This window comes from Plecotus auritus, assembly GCF_963455305.1.
Source record: "Plecotus auritus genome assembly, chromosome: 7".
Classification (NCBI taxonomy): domain Eukaryota; kingdom Metazoa; phylum Chordata; class Mammalia; order Chiroptera; family Vespertilionidae; genus Plecotus; species Plecotus auritus.
The window spans coordinates 137,718,276-137,733,192 of NC_137774.1; the positions used below are offsets into that span (position 1 = coordinate 137,718,276).

Consider the following 14,917-nt stretch of genomic DNA (forward strand, 5'->3'; position numbering starts at 1 on the left):
GGAGGATTTATATAACATCTCTAAGTCAGAGGTTTTGTTCAAGTCTGAGAAGTGGTTTTTCCCCTCTGTTCCTGCCAGAACCCTCAAGCAATCTCTGGCAGCAGCGAAGGAGCTCAGACTTCCCAGGAGCTGACATCTGGTGGCAGCTGACCAAGCAGCATGAAGGAGCTCCCATGGTTCTGCTCTATGGCTAGAACATGCCATGTTTTGGGGTTCATTTGCCCCCTCAACAGAAAAACAGGAGAAAAGGCAAAAAGATAAAAGCAAAACGAGGCAGAGACAGTAGAAAAGGGTGAAGTTAAGTGAGCAGAAAGCAAGAGCCACCAAGAAGAGCCAGCTTCAGCCAGCCCAGCTTGAACAATGAAAACCACCCAACAGGTGGCAATTAGTTGAGTTGCACAGGCTGCTGTTTTTAAGTTGAGACACAGGTAATGTTAATATAATGTGCTAAAAACAAATTTGCGCAAAGTAAACTTGTGACCTACAAGTTTATTTCAGGTAAAAGCCCCTCCTGGTTCCATTCTCAAAACCAGAATTATCTACATGTATTTAAACAACAACAAAAACCTTTACCCACACCCTCTGATGCCTGAGTTAATGAAATTTCCACTAGAGCTGGAGAACTTGATGGGGCAAATGACCATCAAGTCATTGGGCCCAGAATTTTGGTGAGCAAATGAGCTTTAGAGGATCAGGGCTTGCTCACACTTAGTTACAGGCAGAATCCTCTACCAGGACAAATAATGTGAGACAAATGAGAGACTTTAAGGTCCAGGATGGCAGCATTCTTCACGTTGTAAAGCTCAGGGGACAGTGCAGGGCAGGAAAGGACAAAATGACACCCTTGCATACCTGGCCAATGGGGAAATTGACCAGGTACTCAAGGGTGTTGTGGTGCCAGCACAATGGGGAAAGTCATTTTCATTAACCAGTGAAGGTGGGGAAACCCCAGGCTCATTGTGGGATCTACTACTCACTTTCCGCACACAAAAAATAAAAAATCTATATATATAAAAGGCTAAGTGACCGACCGTACATCCATCCAACCGTCCAACTGACTGATGTGCACTGGCAATTTAAAAATAAACTTTGATTCATGCATGTGTGATACATATAAAGCTCTAGCTGGCACCAATCACACTAGTGTGTTTTGATCTGTCATTGTTGATCATGAATTTGGTTGACACTTCTATTATAGAGAAAGGGCAAATAGTGATATTAAAATACTCCTTCTAATTAATTTCCTTTCAATGTGCATGAATCCGTGCACTGGGCCACTAGTAAATAATAAATGTATGGCTTCTAACACAGCATTTAAAAATCCTGAGTGTCAAACCAGCTGAGTTAACTTGATCAAATAAGTCACTGCTGAAAGAAACCAAGATGGCAGCATAGGTGAACACCTAAACTGCTGCCTCACACAACAATTTCAAGACTACAGCTAAAAGATAGAACGGACATCATCCAGAACCACAGGAAACCTGGCTGAGTGGAAATTCTACAACTAGAAGGAAAGAGAGGGGCACACGGAGACTCAGAGGAGCTGCAAAAGGCTGAGGTACGGAGACACGCGCGCAGAGAGGATGGGCGGCTGAGTGCCTGGCTAGCTTTCTCTAGCAGGAGAGAGACGGAAGATCCCGACTGCACTGAACCCCAGTTCCGACTGCACTGAACCCCAGTTCCAGGTGAGACCCTGGGGTCCCAGACTCATACGGGGGGAGTCTGGACTGTCGGGAAAAGAGAGGAGCACACAGAAACTCAGGGGAACCACAAAAGGCAGAGGTCTGGAAGCGCACGCGCGAGTGCACACAGAGAGGACTGACTGCTGAGTGTGCCGCTGGCTTTCTCTAGCGGGGGCAAGACGGAAGCTCCCAACTGCACTGAACTCCAGTTCCGGGCAAGAATCTGGGAATCCAGATTCATTGGGGGAGAAACTGGACTGTCTGGCAGCGGGCAAAACTCGAGGGCGGCTTTCTCTCAGAGGTGATTGCAGTGACTACCGAGGGACACTGAGACCCAGGGGCTTCATAGGGCAGGGCTGACTAGAAGCCAAGGCTGTCTGCTCAGCCCTGAGACTCTGCTCCATCCAAGCTGAACACAGAGGCTTTTGCAATTTTGCAAGTCTTGTCTCATAAGGCTGTCTCCAGCACAGAAGTTCTCCAGCGTAGACACAGCTGATCCTCACAGCCAATTGGCCTGGAGGTCAATTCCTCCCAGTGATACCAACAATAATCAAGACTTAACTACAACAAGGCTGTACACACAGTCCACAAAAAGGTGCACCAAGAGTGTCCACCTCAGGTAACTGGGGAGGCTGAGCCACTGGGCCATACAGGACACCTAACACACAAAGCTACTCTACCAACTCAGGAAAGCAACGAAAATGCGAAGATAAAGAAACAGATCACAAATGAAAGAAATGGAGGAAAGCAAACGACTGGATATAGAGTTCAAAACCATGGTTATAAGGTTTTTCAAGAATTTCCTAGAAAAGGCCAATAAATTTAGCGAGACCCTTGAGGATATGAAAAAGGACCAACTATAAATTAAGCATACACTGACTGAAATAAAAAATATTATACAGAGACCTAGCAGCAGACTAGAGGAACACAAGAATCAAGTCAAAGATTTGAAATACAAAGAAGCAAAACACACTCAACTGGAAAAGCAAAAAGAAAAAAGAATCCAAAAATTTGAAGATAGTGTAAGGAGCCTCTGGTACAACTTCAAGAGTACCAACATCAAAATTATGGGGGTGCCAGAAGAAGAGAGAGAGCAAGATACTGAAAACCTATTTGAAGAAATAATGACTGAAAACTTCCCCCACCTGGTGAAAGAAATAGACTTACAAGTCCAAGAAGCGCACAGAACCCCAAACAAAAGGAATCCAAAGAGGACCACACCAAGACACATCATAATTAAAATGCCAAGGGCAAAGGACAAAGAGAGAATATTAAAAGCAGCAAGAGAAAAACAGTTAATTACCTACAAGGGAGCACCCAAACGATTGTCAGCTGATTTCTCAACAGAAACTATGCAGGCCAGATGGGAGTGGCAAGAAATATTCAAAGTGATGAATAGCAAGAACCTACAACCAAGATTACTCTACCCAGCAAAGCCATCATTCAGAATTGAAGGTCAGATAAAGAGCTTCACAGATAAGAAAAAGCTAAAGGAGTTCATCACCACCAAACCAGTATTATATGAAATGCTGAAAGGTACTCTTTAAGAAGAGGAAGAAGAAGAAAAAGGTAAAGATAAAAATTATGAACTACAAATACATATCTATCAATAAGTGAATCTAAAAATCAAGTGAATAAAAAATCTGATGAACAGAATAAACTGGTGAATATAATAGAATCAGGGGCATAGAAAGGGAGTGGCCTGACAATTCTCAGGGGGAAAGGGGTGCGGGAAGAGACTGGACAAAAATTGTATACCTATGGATGAGGACAGTGGGGGGAAGGTAAGGGCAGAGGGTGGGGTGGGAACCGGGTGGAGGGGAGCTATGGGGGGAAAAAAGAGGAACAATTGTAATAATCTGAACAATAAAGATTTATTAAATTAAAAAGAAAAAGGCAGACAACCCAACAGGAAAAAAATATTTTTAAAAAAATAGTAAGTCACTGCTTCTAGTAACCTTCATTTCTGCATCTGCAAAGGTCTGAAGGTGTGATCATGTACTAATACTCTGAGCTGATGGTCAAGAGTGGCTGTCACAGGGGCCCATCAGGGACGCACAGCCACAGCAGAGAAGGGCAGCAGCTGGAGGACAGGATTTCCTTCAACAGGAACCAGAAGCCGGAGAGATTTGCAGGAATCAGGAAGGAGGCGTCTGCCAGGTGAATGCAGAACAAAGCCACCAAGTCACTTACCGCCTCAATAGGAAGCTGCCTCTCTGGGCTAGGAAACCGGGTGGGAACCTGTCCTCGGGTCCTCCTCGCCCCCCCGCAGAAGGCTGGGACCAAGAGGAGTGCACTTGGCCAAGGATTCAAGAAAACCACACCAAGCCCCAGAAATAGAAGAGGTTGAATGGGAGAGTTTAGCACAGCTACTTAAAGTGCTAACTGGATCCCTGAACATCAGATTGAACCTTCAATTCATATATACAATGAGCCCAGCAGCAACCAATATTCTTGGGACCAACGAGCAGGAGACTGTGACTCAGAATAAAAGAATAATATAAACATAAAATGTTCAGGGAGTGGGGAAACAGCTCAGATCCAGCTGGCAACAAGCTACTGAAGTGAAAACTCCTCTGCCCAAATGGTTATACAATTTGCAGTTTCCAGAGAAAGAAATGATCATACTCTTCTAGGCAGCTGCTACAATTAACACCTCTGAAGGGTGGAAGAGAGCGAGGGCCCACACGCAGGGGTTCACAGACACGCCCTCTGCAGATGTTACAAAATCTCCATGGATTAAGTGCTTATATTAACCAGATTTTGGGAAATAGCAGAAATGAAGCACCATGGAGGGCGGGGAGAGGTTAAATAAAGCAAGATACATTTTCTGGAACTTTTATGAAGTTAATAACACAAAATTTAAAACGCTACCTTTCTGTGCACAATGAAAATGAGAACACAGCCCCCAATTTCATAATTACCAGGGGTTTTATGTTTTGTTTTGTTCTTTTATGTAGTGTCCCACGTTTGGGCTCCAATTTGTAGTGAACCCCTTTCACATCCCGCGTGGTTCAGGGTTCAGGCTCAGGGTTCGGGCTCTGGAGGAGGCCGCACACAAATGAAAGAGACTAGAAAATATTAATTTGGAAATGCTGGGGGCCAGGCGGGAGCCCAACTCAAGAGGAAGGACTCTGCTTTGCTCAGGCCTAGCAATCCCTTTTATTTAGACTATGGGATCCACCCATAGCTCTAGACAGGCAATTCCAGTAATAGCCAATCAGCAAGGATTTACATAAGATTAAAAGGTGGAGGTTGCTTTAGCTATCCTTGTCTCAGCTAGACAGTGGGTGGTTGGCTCTGACCTTTCAGAGCTTCAAGGTTGACCAGCCTTCCAGGTTCCTTGTCCACACCTCTCTGCTAGTGAGGACAATGAGCGGCTTCCAACACTTTTATCTTTACCTGAGGACATGTTCACTAATTTTAGAGATGGGGGAGAGAAAGAGAGAGAGAGAGAAACATTGATGTGAGAGAGAAACAGTTATCGGCTGCTTCCCACTACCTCCTGCACCAGCCCCAACCAAGGATAGAACCAGAAACCTAGATATGTGCCCTGACCAGGAATCAAATCCCCAACCTTTTGGTTTACATGACAATGCTCTAACCAACTGAGCCACCTGGCCAGGGCCATAATTACCAGTTATTAAAGCTAAAGCACTAGATATTAAATATTTCTAATAACCCTGAATAAAATGTGAACTGTGACATCTAATTTGCAAAGCAATCCATCTTATTTGAAATGTGTACACCCTTCATCCAGCAATTCCATTCCTGGGAATCTACTTCATCAAGACAAAAGTATTAATACATAAGGACACATGAACAAGGACATGGACAAGGGTGTCTAGTGAATAACTGTTCATGGTTGCCAAGGACTGAAACACAGTGACTACCTATCCAAAGAGAAGTGGCTAGATCCACACCCATTCATTTAAAACAAGGGTGGGGAATCTTTTTTGTGCCAAAGGCCATTTGGATATTTATAACATCATTCAAGGGCCATACAAAATTATCAACTTAAAAATTAGCCTGCTATATTTGGTCAAACATTTAATTAACTTACCCCTAATGCCTTGGCAGGTCCAGACCAAATGGTGGGCTAGATGTTCCCCACCCCTGCTTAAAAGAGTAAATTTGAACTATACCTGATGATAGAGAAATTTCTACAAAGTACTGCTGAGTTGGAAAAAATAGAGAAATCTAATAATATGATCCAGATTTTTTTTAATGATTGTATTAAAGATTGTATCTGTATTATGTATGTATATGTTGTATGAGCACAGAAAAGGGTGCAAATATGTACACTGTCATTGGTTCTCAAACTCTAGTGTACTCCATCAGAATTACCTGAAAGTTCTGTTAAAACACAGATTGCTGGGCCCCACCCCAGGAGATGCTGACTCTGTGGGTCTTGGGGGAGGTCTGAGAATGTGTATTTCCAACAAGTTCCCAGGGGTACTACTGCTCCTGAGAGCAAGGGCACTAGGCTGGAGGACAGAAAGTGTGGTAGTAAATGTAAATGTGGGGGTGGGGAAGCATTAATGAGATCTGCCCAAGATAATAAAAACAGCTTTTACATGTTTCCTTTTATGGAACCTCGTGTGTGTCCGCGCCCGTGCACACCCACGTGCACACACATAAGGAAAGTTCTTTCAAACATAAAATTTCAGGTGACCTTTACTTTCTTTTTTTTTTTTTTTTAAATATATTTTATTGATTTTTTACAGAGAGGAAGAGAGAGGGATAGAGAGTTAGAAACATCGATGAGAGAGAGACATCGATCAGCTGCCTCCTGCATGCCCCCTACTGGGGATGTGCCCGCAACCCAGGTACATGCCCTTGACCGGAATCGAACCCGGGACCCTTCAGTCCGCAGGCCGACACTCTATCCACTGAGCCAAACCGGTTAGGGCTCTTCTTAATAATTTTATTTTTTTTAATAATGAGTATTATTTAAATAATCATTTAACATAAAACTATTCCAATTGACAAAAAAGGATGGGAAAGCCTTTGAAATCAACAATTTCCCAAGAAAGAGCTCTTCTGTTTTAGTCACAGCAGTTCTGAACTGATCTTTTGGAAAGATTATTGCTAATTACACTTTATATAAAAATAAAAATATAATGTGAAAAGGAGTGAATAATAAGTATATAACATTATTTGTTTTATAACCTTCCTTAACAAAAATTTAAAGAAAAGTCAATTTTAAAAGTAACCAAAAGAACATTCACCAGCAAAAACACACAATTTAGCTTGTGAATGCAAAATCTCTTCCTCTTTCAAAATTCAATCTAATACCCAGTCAGCGAAAATCTCTCCTTTCAAGTTCTACTTGCATCATTTCCTATCTTTTTTTATGTGCAAACTAGAAAATGACAACCATAAGACTAAAAGCAACAAACAAAATAAAAATAACAAATAGGACTTTCAAACTCGCAAGTGATGTTTTATGCTATAAACATCGTAGGTCAGTTATACCAATGTACCCATCCCCAGGCTTCCACTCTTCTCATCAGCTTCATCACTACAATTCTTCCCTAGCTTAAGTAACCATTCAATCTAAAGATTAAGCCTAGATCTCAACCCAGACTGTACCTTTTTAAAAATAAGTTTTTACTGATTTTAGAGAGAGAAAGGGGAAGGGAGAGAGAGAGAAACAAATGATGAGAGATAATCATTGATCGGCTGCCTCCTGCACATCCCTACTGGGGATTGAGCCCACAACCCGGGCGGGCATGTGCCCTGACTGGGAATTGAACAGTGATCTCTTGGTTCATAGGTAGACACTCAACCACTGAGCTATGCCAGTCAGGCAAAGACTGTATCTTTTCTATTGTGAAAAAATAGCTTGGCCCTCCAGAACTACTCCTTTTTGCCCCTTTAAGTACAGATGCAGAAAACTGCTCAGAGGCTGAAAATTGGATTTGCAGCATTCACATCCCTAAGGTTTGCAGATCGATACTATAAAACTCCTGGCTACCAGTCTTTTCAATCCCTGCTTCTTCTCTAATTTATCAGAGTGCAGTATTTCTCTTTTCCAGCAATAGCAACGCAGTGGATCATCACAGTTCATTTTCAAAGTTTGAGTGAGTCTGGGGCTGAGTTCAGGAATATCCCTGCATCTCCAATACTAGGATAGAGTCTCTTTCCTGAAGACAAGCAAACAAAAATATTTGCCAAAAAACGTGAGGGGAAAAAATGTTTGCCATAAAAAGCCAAAAAATTAAACAAAATATCACCAATAGGACCCACCTGAATGAGGTGCTCTTTTTGAAGGGAAGATAGAAGTTGAGGAATAATTTCTAACAACTTTTTTTTACTTCATGACCACTGTTCTATTTATGTGATCTAATCCTCCTTGAGATAAATCTTGTAGTTTATATTTTTAAAGCCTATCTTACTGAGACTTTTCCAATTCATTAGCATACAATTATTATGCTTAGTAGTTTTGAAATTTTAAGATATCATCTCAATGTCATAACTCTTTACAATTTCTAGTTTTGTTTGGGTTCTACCTAAATTATGTTCTTACCAGTGTTATGTTAATTTGTTTTTACAAAAGAACCTGTTAAAACAATGAAATAGGATTGGTAGAAGTACTTGAAAGCATCAAAATTAAGAGATCCAATGTCAAATAAGAAAACACATCATCTAAATTAGTGGTTCTCAACCTTTCTAATGCCGAGACCCTTTAATACAGTTCCTCATGTTGTGGTGACCCCCAACCATAAAATTATTTTCGTTGCTACTTCATAACTGTAATTTTGCTACTGTTAATGAATCGTAATGTAAATATCTGTGTTTTCCGATGGTCTTAGGCTCTACAGCAGCAGTTCTCAACCGCTAGCAGGGTCGCTTAAGACCATCGGAAAACACAGATATTTACATTACGATTCATAACAGTAGCAAAATTACAGTTATGAAGTAGCAACGAAAATAATTTTATGGTTGGGGGTCACCACAACATGAGGAACTGTATTAAAGGGTCTCGGCATTAGAAAGGTTGAAAACCACTGATCTAAATAAATGCAAAAGAACCTTCGATAAAATTGCACACAAATATAGATAAAATTCTGGAAGAAAAAAATAAAAGTCAATAATGCTTATCATCAATGACAGGGTTATTAAACATAGTTTTAATTTTTTCTTTTTGCTTTTTTTTCAATAAAATATACTATGAATTTTTAAATAGTAAGGATTTATAAACCAGATTGTAGTAAGCTGGGAGAAACTAGACGTTCATATTTATACAACCTCCGAAGGCCACAGGCAGACAGGAAGCTTGCATCAAGATATAGGAACCATGCCGAAACCGGTTTGGCTCAGTGGATAGAGCGTCGGCCTGCGGACTGAAAGGTCCCAGGTTCGATTCCGGTCAAGGGCATGTACCTTGGTTGAGGGCACATCCCCAGTAGGAGGTGTGCAGGAGGCATCTGATCGATGTTTCTAACTCTCTATCCCTCTCCCTTCCTCTCTGTAAAATATCAATAAAATATATTTTTTAAAAAAATAAAAATAAATAAAAATTAAAAAAAGATACAGGAACCAGTTGTTGCACAGCCTTTGTGTCTACTCTACTTACATATTACCTATTCAACAGAATTTGGTTTAAGACTTGTTTTCATTATAGTATAACCCTCACTGACCTCCTTACTGATGAGGCCAAATGGTCACATTGGCTTAGGTCAATCTATAATAATATTGACATAAAATGTTAAGTAAAAAAAATCAGGTTGCAACCTATATATAATTAGGGTCAGTTATGTACATATAAAATATACATAATTAAGCCAAAACCGGTTTGGCTCAGTGGATAGAGCGTCGGCCTGCGGACTGAAAGGTCCCAGGTTCGATTCCGGTCAAGGGCACGTAACTTGGTTGCGGGCACATCCCCAGTAGGAGGTGTGCAAGAGGCAGCTGATCGATGTGTCTCTCTCATCGATGTTTCTAACTCTCTATCCCTCTTCCTTCCTCTCTGTAAAAAATCAATAAAATATATTTTAAAAAAAAAATAAAAATAAAATATACATAATTAATATAAGCTGCCATCAGTTATAATATGCATTTTATATGCCACTAGAAGAAAAACTGTCCTTTTTTTATGTTAGAATTTTGTTTTAACTTACACAGATTTCATCATGTATCATGCTGCTGGTTCCATGTCTTTGTATATACACAGTAACTTTTCCTTTTAATACCAAACCATGGTGAAGTAATTTTGAAAGCAATTAATTCATGTTGTGCCAGCAAAGTTCATAACTATTCTGAAGTGAGAACAATATAAACCATGTGACCAAGGTCACACATGCTTCGGTAAAAACAGCTACATCATGACTTCTGCCAGGATTCACAGTGTAGGAGCATCTCAATTTCACAGATATGAAAATAAGAAAAAAGACGTGCCTTAGAATTAATAAAATGTATTAACATGTGTTTTTTTGTTTGTTTTTTAAATATATTTTTATTGATTTCAGAAAAGAAGGGAGAGGGAGAGAGAGAAAGATAGAAACATCAATGATGAGAGTGAATCACTGATAGGCTGCCTCCTACATGCCCCTTACTAGGGATCGAGTGTGAAACCTGGGCATGTGCCCTGACCAAGATGGAACCCAGACCTCCTGGTTCACAGGTCGATGCTTAACCACTGAGCAAGACTGGCCAGACTGGTTGGCTGATTTTTAACGGCTTTCATTTGAATAGTCTACCTTAAAGGCTAAGGACAACAAGATTTCATCGGCTTCCTCTGTTGCTCTGATCAAAGAGCCCTTCTGAAGAGAGCCCTTGCTGCCTCAGTCCCACTTAAGAGTTTTGATGGCTGCTGTACCTTTTTTCTGCATAAGCATTCTGGGGTTAATAGGTTTTTATCTACCTAAGTTAACCACTACAAAGAGCAGCCATCATGGGAACACCACCCAGCATTCCGGAAACCTGGGTCTACACAGGCTGTGCACAGCCAGGCACTGGTATGCACTCACATGCCTCAGTAATCCTCTATATATCTAAAAGGCTAAGTGACCATCCGACTGTCCATCTGACCATCCAACCGACCGACCGGCCAGTACATATGACGCACACTGGCAATTTAAAAATAAATGTTGACTTGCGCATGGGCGATACATATAAAGGTCTCGCGGCGCCAATCGCACACATTTGTTTTGATCTGTCATTGTCGATCATGAATTTGGTTGACACTTCTATTATAGAAAAAGGGCAAATAACGATCTTAAAACATATCTTCTAATTAATTTCCTTTCAATGTGCACAAATCGATGCACCAGGCCACTAGTTAGCTATAAGCCAGTTTACTTGCTGCCTATATCATTCCTGGGGATCAAGCCCACAACTCAGGCATGTGCTCTTGATCAGAATCAAACCCAGGACCCTACAGTCCGTAGGCCAATGCTCTATCCACTGAGCCAAACCAGCTAGGGCAATAAAATGTATTAATGTTTTAAATAACATTATTTATAGGAGGTGAGATTATGAGTGACTTATTTTCTTAACACTTTGTTATTTTTCATTTTATTCTAATTAGTATATATTATATTACAGTTAGGAAAAAAAAATGTTTGGTCTGTTTCACTCTCTTCTCTCCTTAGGCAATGTTAGCTGACTCTTCCCTAGTCTGGTCATAATCTGTAGGTCTAAGTTCAATATAGCTACACCAGTATGTTGACCAACCATAAGGTTTTCTACCAGGATTAAGTTTGTGGATTTGTTTATTTGGTTTGAAGAAGGGAAGCGGGGTGGAATGAATATAACTGAGGAGGAAGAAGGTACAAAATAAATAATTAAATAAAACTTGGGATACTTTACAATTTAGCATTGGGGCAGTCTTTTTTTTAATCTTTAATTATGGCTGGGCCAAGCCTAACTGTCTATAGACACATTTTATGACCTGCAAATCACAACCTAAAGAGAATACTACGGACTACTGGGTAACCCAGGAGGGGGGTGAAGGTATTATTTTGGCATCTATTTATTTGATCATTTAGTGTTTCTTCAGAGAATACAGTGGGGTACATGTAAGAAGAATGGGGAAGGGTTGAGAGAGAGGGTTACTTGGGTAGTAAAGTGTGGCATGAGGAAGTACATTAATACATTTTAATTAACAGGATTCTGATTAAACTTGTTCCAATTCCTTGATATTGTTCTACTAAGGATTAATCTGAACTGAGGTCAGATCCTTTATGCTAGATCCTGCACTCTTGCTGTATCCCATGAGAGGATAACTCAAAGGCCACCTGAAAAAGCAGCCCTCCTACACACATCCATACTCACACCCCCATCAATACAGGTTCCAAGAAATTAGGTTTTGTCTGCAAAAGGAAGATGGGAAGAGGAAACCATCTGCCATTTTGTAAGATGAGACAATCACATCACTCCCCTGTTACACCCAGTATCTGTTCTCAACCCAGAAGGCACCTTGACCAGGAATCTCACTGGGCAACTCTGTCACCCGATCCCCCCACTTAATCTATGTATATATCCCAGCACTTTTCCTTTGAATTTCTATTTCATGCTTTTAACTGACACAATTATCACTGAACATTGCCCCCAAAAAGACACCCACAGAACACGTTCTTGGCTATTATCAGGATATTATCATAAAAAAATATATTAAAAAAATCATCTATATGAATGAATTGAGTATTTTCTAGTCCAGAACAAATACAGTTTTTAAAAAGTTACTTGGGGAAACATAATTAAAACCCAGACTTGGAAACCAGGAGCCAACTAGTTTTAAAAGGCTTCATGCAAATAACGACACAGTAGCACTGTGTGTTGTTTTTCAAAAGCCTCAGCTCAATAATGAGCAAAGCCTTTCTCCCCACTTCAGTCACATGGGTCTCAAGTCTAAGAAAAGGCCACTTAAACCTGAAGCCCAATGCTTAGGAACTTACATAAAGAGGTACTTCACTGCAGCTCAACTCCATGGCTTCCGCATCTGCAAACAATAAGAAGAGCATTTATTGCAGGAGTCCTCATTTAACCAACCAACAGAGCTGTGTCCTGACCTTCAGGTATCAACACTGTCGAAGGAGTAACTCATTAGATAGGAAAATTCAGAGACAAAATTATAAAAATACAGAAATAAGATGCTACCTGTATAAAACAAAACCCCTTTCTTATTTTGTATTAATTTCCACACATAAGGAAATCTATCACCCTTGACATTATCCCACTGACGGCTCCCAAAATGGAAATTATATTTCAGAAAGACAAGAAAAGTCAAAATAAGCGGGTTGAAAGTTTCACCTTAATTAATCACTTGGATCACAGGCTTCTCTGAGATCAGAATCCACTTTTGGTGCAACAAGGCAGATCTTAGAGCGAGCCAGACATTTCAGTGTGGGGGAATGCAGGCCACTGTCATGCTAACCCACCTCTTCCCCAGCTGCATGCATCTCATCTGCCTCTGGGTGTGCCTTCCCCTTGACACCCACACCCAGAAACCAGCTTCCAGCTTAGGAGAAAAGGAGCCAGCATCATTCAAAAGGGGTTAACTGAAGGGAGTCAAATAGGTACAAACTTCCAGTTATAAAATAAGTTATGAGGATGTGATGTACAGCATAGAGACTATCTATAATAATAAAAGCGTAATATGCAAATTGACCGAACAACCAAACAGCAGAACGACCGTCCAGACTACCTTCCAGATGACCATGCTATGACACATGCTGGCGCCAGGCCAGCCAAGGCGGGTGCGATGTGATTGGTCAGGGGGGCCCTGCCATCGCCCCACAATCGCCCTGCAGAGGGAAGCGACTAGTGGCAGGGGAGGGAGGGGCAGCACCGCACAGATGGCAAGCAGTGGCAGCAGCAGGGGCGGGGCTGCTGCTGGCAGCCAGGGGAAGGAAAGCCCCAATAGGCCCTGATCCCCAGCCAGGCCTAGGGACCCTACCCAAGGGGTCCAAATTGTGAGAGGGCACAGGCCAGGTTGAGGGACACCACCCCCATGCATGAATTTCGTGCACCAGGCCTCTAGTAGTTAATAATACTGTATTGTATATTTAAAAGTTGCTAAGAAAATAGATTGTGAAAATTCTCATTACAAAGAAAAATTCTGTCACTATCTATGGTAACAGATGTTAACTAGCCTTATTGTGGTGAACACTTTGCAATATCCTATCTAATAAAAGAGTAATATGCAAATTGACCGTACCTCCGCTACACCAACAAGCCATGCCCACCAGTCACACCCACCAGCCAATCAGGAGGGAATATGCAAATAAACCCAACCAAGATGGCTGCAGCCACAGAGAGCAGAAGGGAGGCTTGGGTTTCCCTGGCAATGGAGGAAGCTAAGCTTTCCGCCTGCCCTTGCCGGCCCAGGCCTCCACTCAAGGCTACAAAGTTTCAATTATAGAAGATAAATAAATCCCAACAGAAATGGCAGCAGTCACGGAGCTGGAGAGAGCAGGAGGCTAGGGTTGCCCACGGCGATGGAGGAAGTCAAGCTTCTGCAGCCCTGGCCTGCTTTGGCCTCCGCTTAAGGCTACAAAGTTTCAATTATAGAAGATACATAAATCCCAAACAGAAATGGCTGCCACCACAGAGCGAGCAGAAGGCTTGGCTCCACTCCGGGCTACAAAGTTTCAATTGCAGAAGATAAATAAATCCCAGATCCCAGGGCCTCTGCTTGGGTTGCCGGGGGGCATGGCCGGCCTGCAAACCACCACAGGCCCCTCACCCAGGCCACCCCACACCACAAGGGAACCCCCACCCTGATCCGGGACACCCTTCAGGGCAAACCAGCTGGCCCCCACCCATGCACCAGGCCTCTATCCTATCTAATAAAAGAGTAATATGCGGATTGACCATCACTCCAACACACAAGATGGCTGCCCCCATGTGGTCAAAGATCCTGCCCCCATGTGGACACAAGATGGCCACCACAAGATGGCCAGCAGGGGAGAGCAGTTGGGAGGAACCAGGCCTGCAAGGGAGGGCAGTTAGGGGTGACCTGGCTGGCAGAGGAGGGAAGTTGGGGGTGACTGGGTCTGCAGGGAAGGGCAGTTGGGGGGGACCCAGGCCTGCAGGGGAGAGCAGTTGGGGGGGTACCAGGCCTGCAGGGGAGGGCAGTTAGGGGTGACCAGGCCTGTAGGGGAGGGCAGTTAGGGGTGACCAGGCCTGCAGGGGAAGGCAGTTAGGGGCAAACAGGCTGGCAGGGGAGTAGTTAGGCATCAATCAGGCTGGCAGGGGAGTGGCTAGAGGGTGATCAGGCTGGCAGA

At 42.3% G+C, this 14,917-nt stretch overlaps 1 protein-coding gene across 4 annotated transcripts in view; it reads right to left on the bottom strand.

Annotated features, from left to right (window-relative positions):
- The window catches only part of ARHGEF28 (Rho guanine nucleotide exchange factor 28), a 297,368-nt gene that overhangs the window by 231,082 nt on the left and 51,369 nt on the right, over positions 1–14,917 (bottom strand). For all 4 annotated transcript variants that reach the window (XM_080682721.1, XM_080682719.1, XM_080682718.1 and 1 more), the window contains one exon: positions 12,587–12,630. In XM_080682721.1, the coding sequence (XP_080538847.1) occupies positions 12,587–12,619 (33 nt within the window). In that variant the 5' untranslated portion in view covers positions 12,620–12,630. Of the gene's footprint in view, positions 1–12,586; positions 12,631–14,917 lie in introns of those variants that run through there.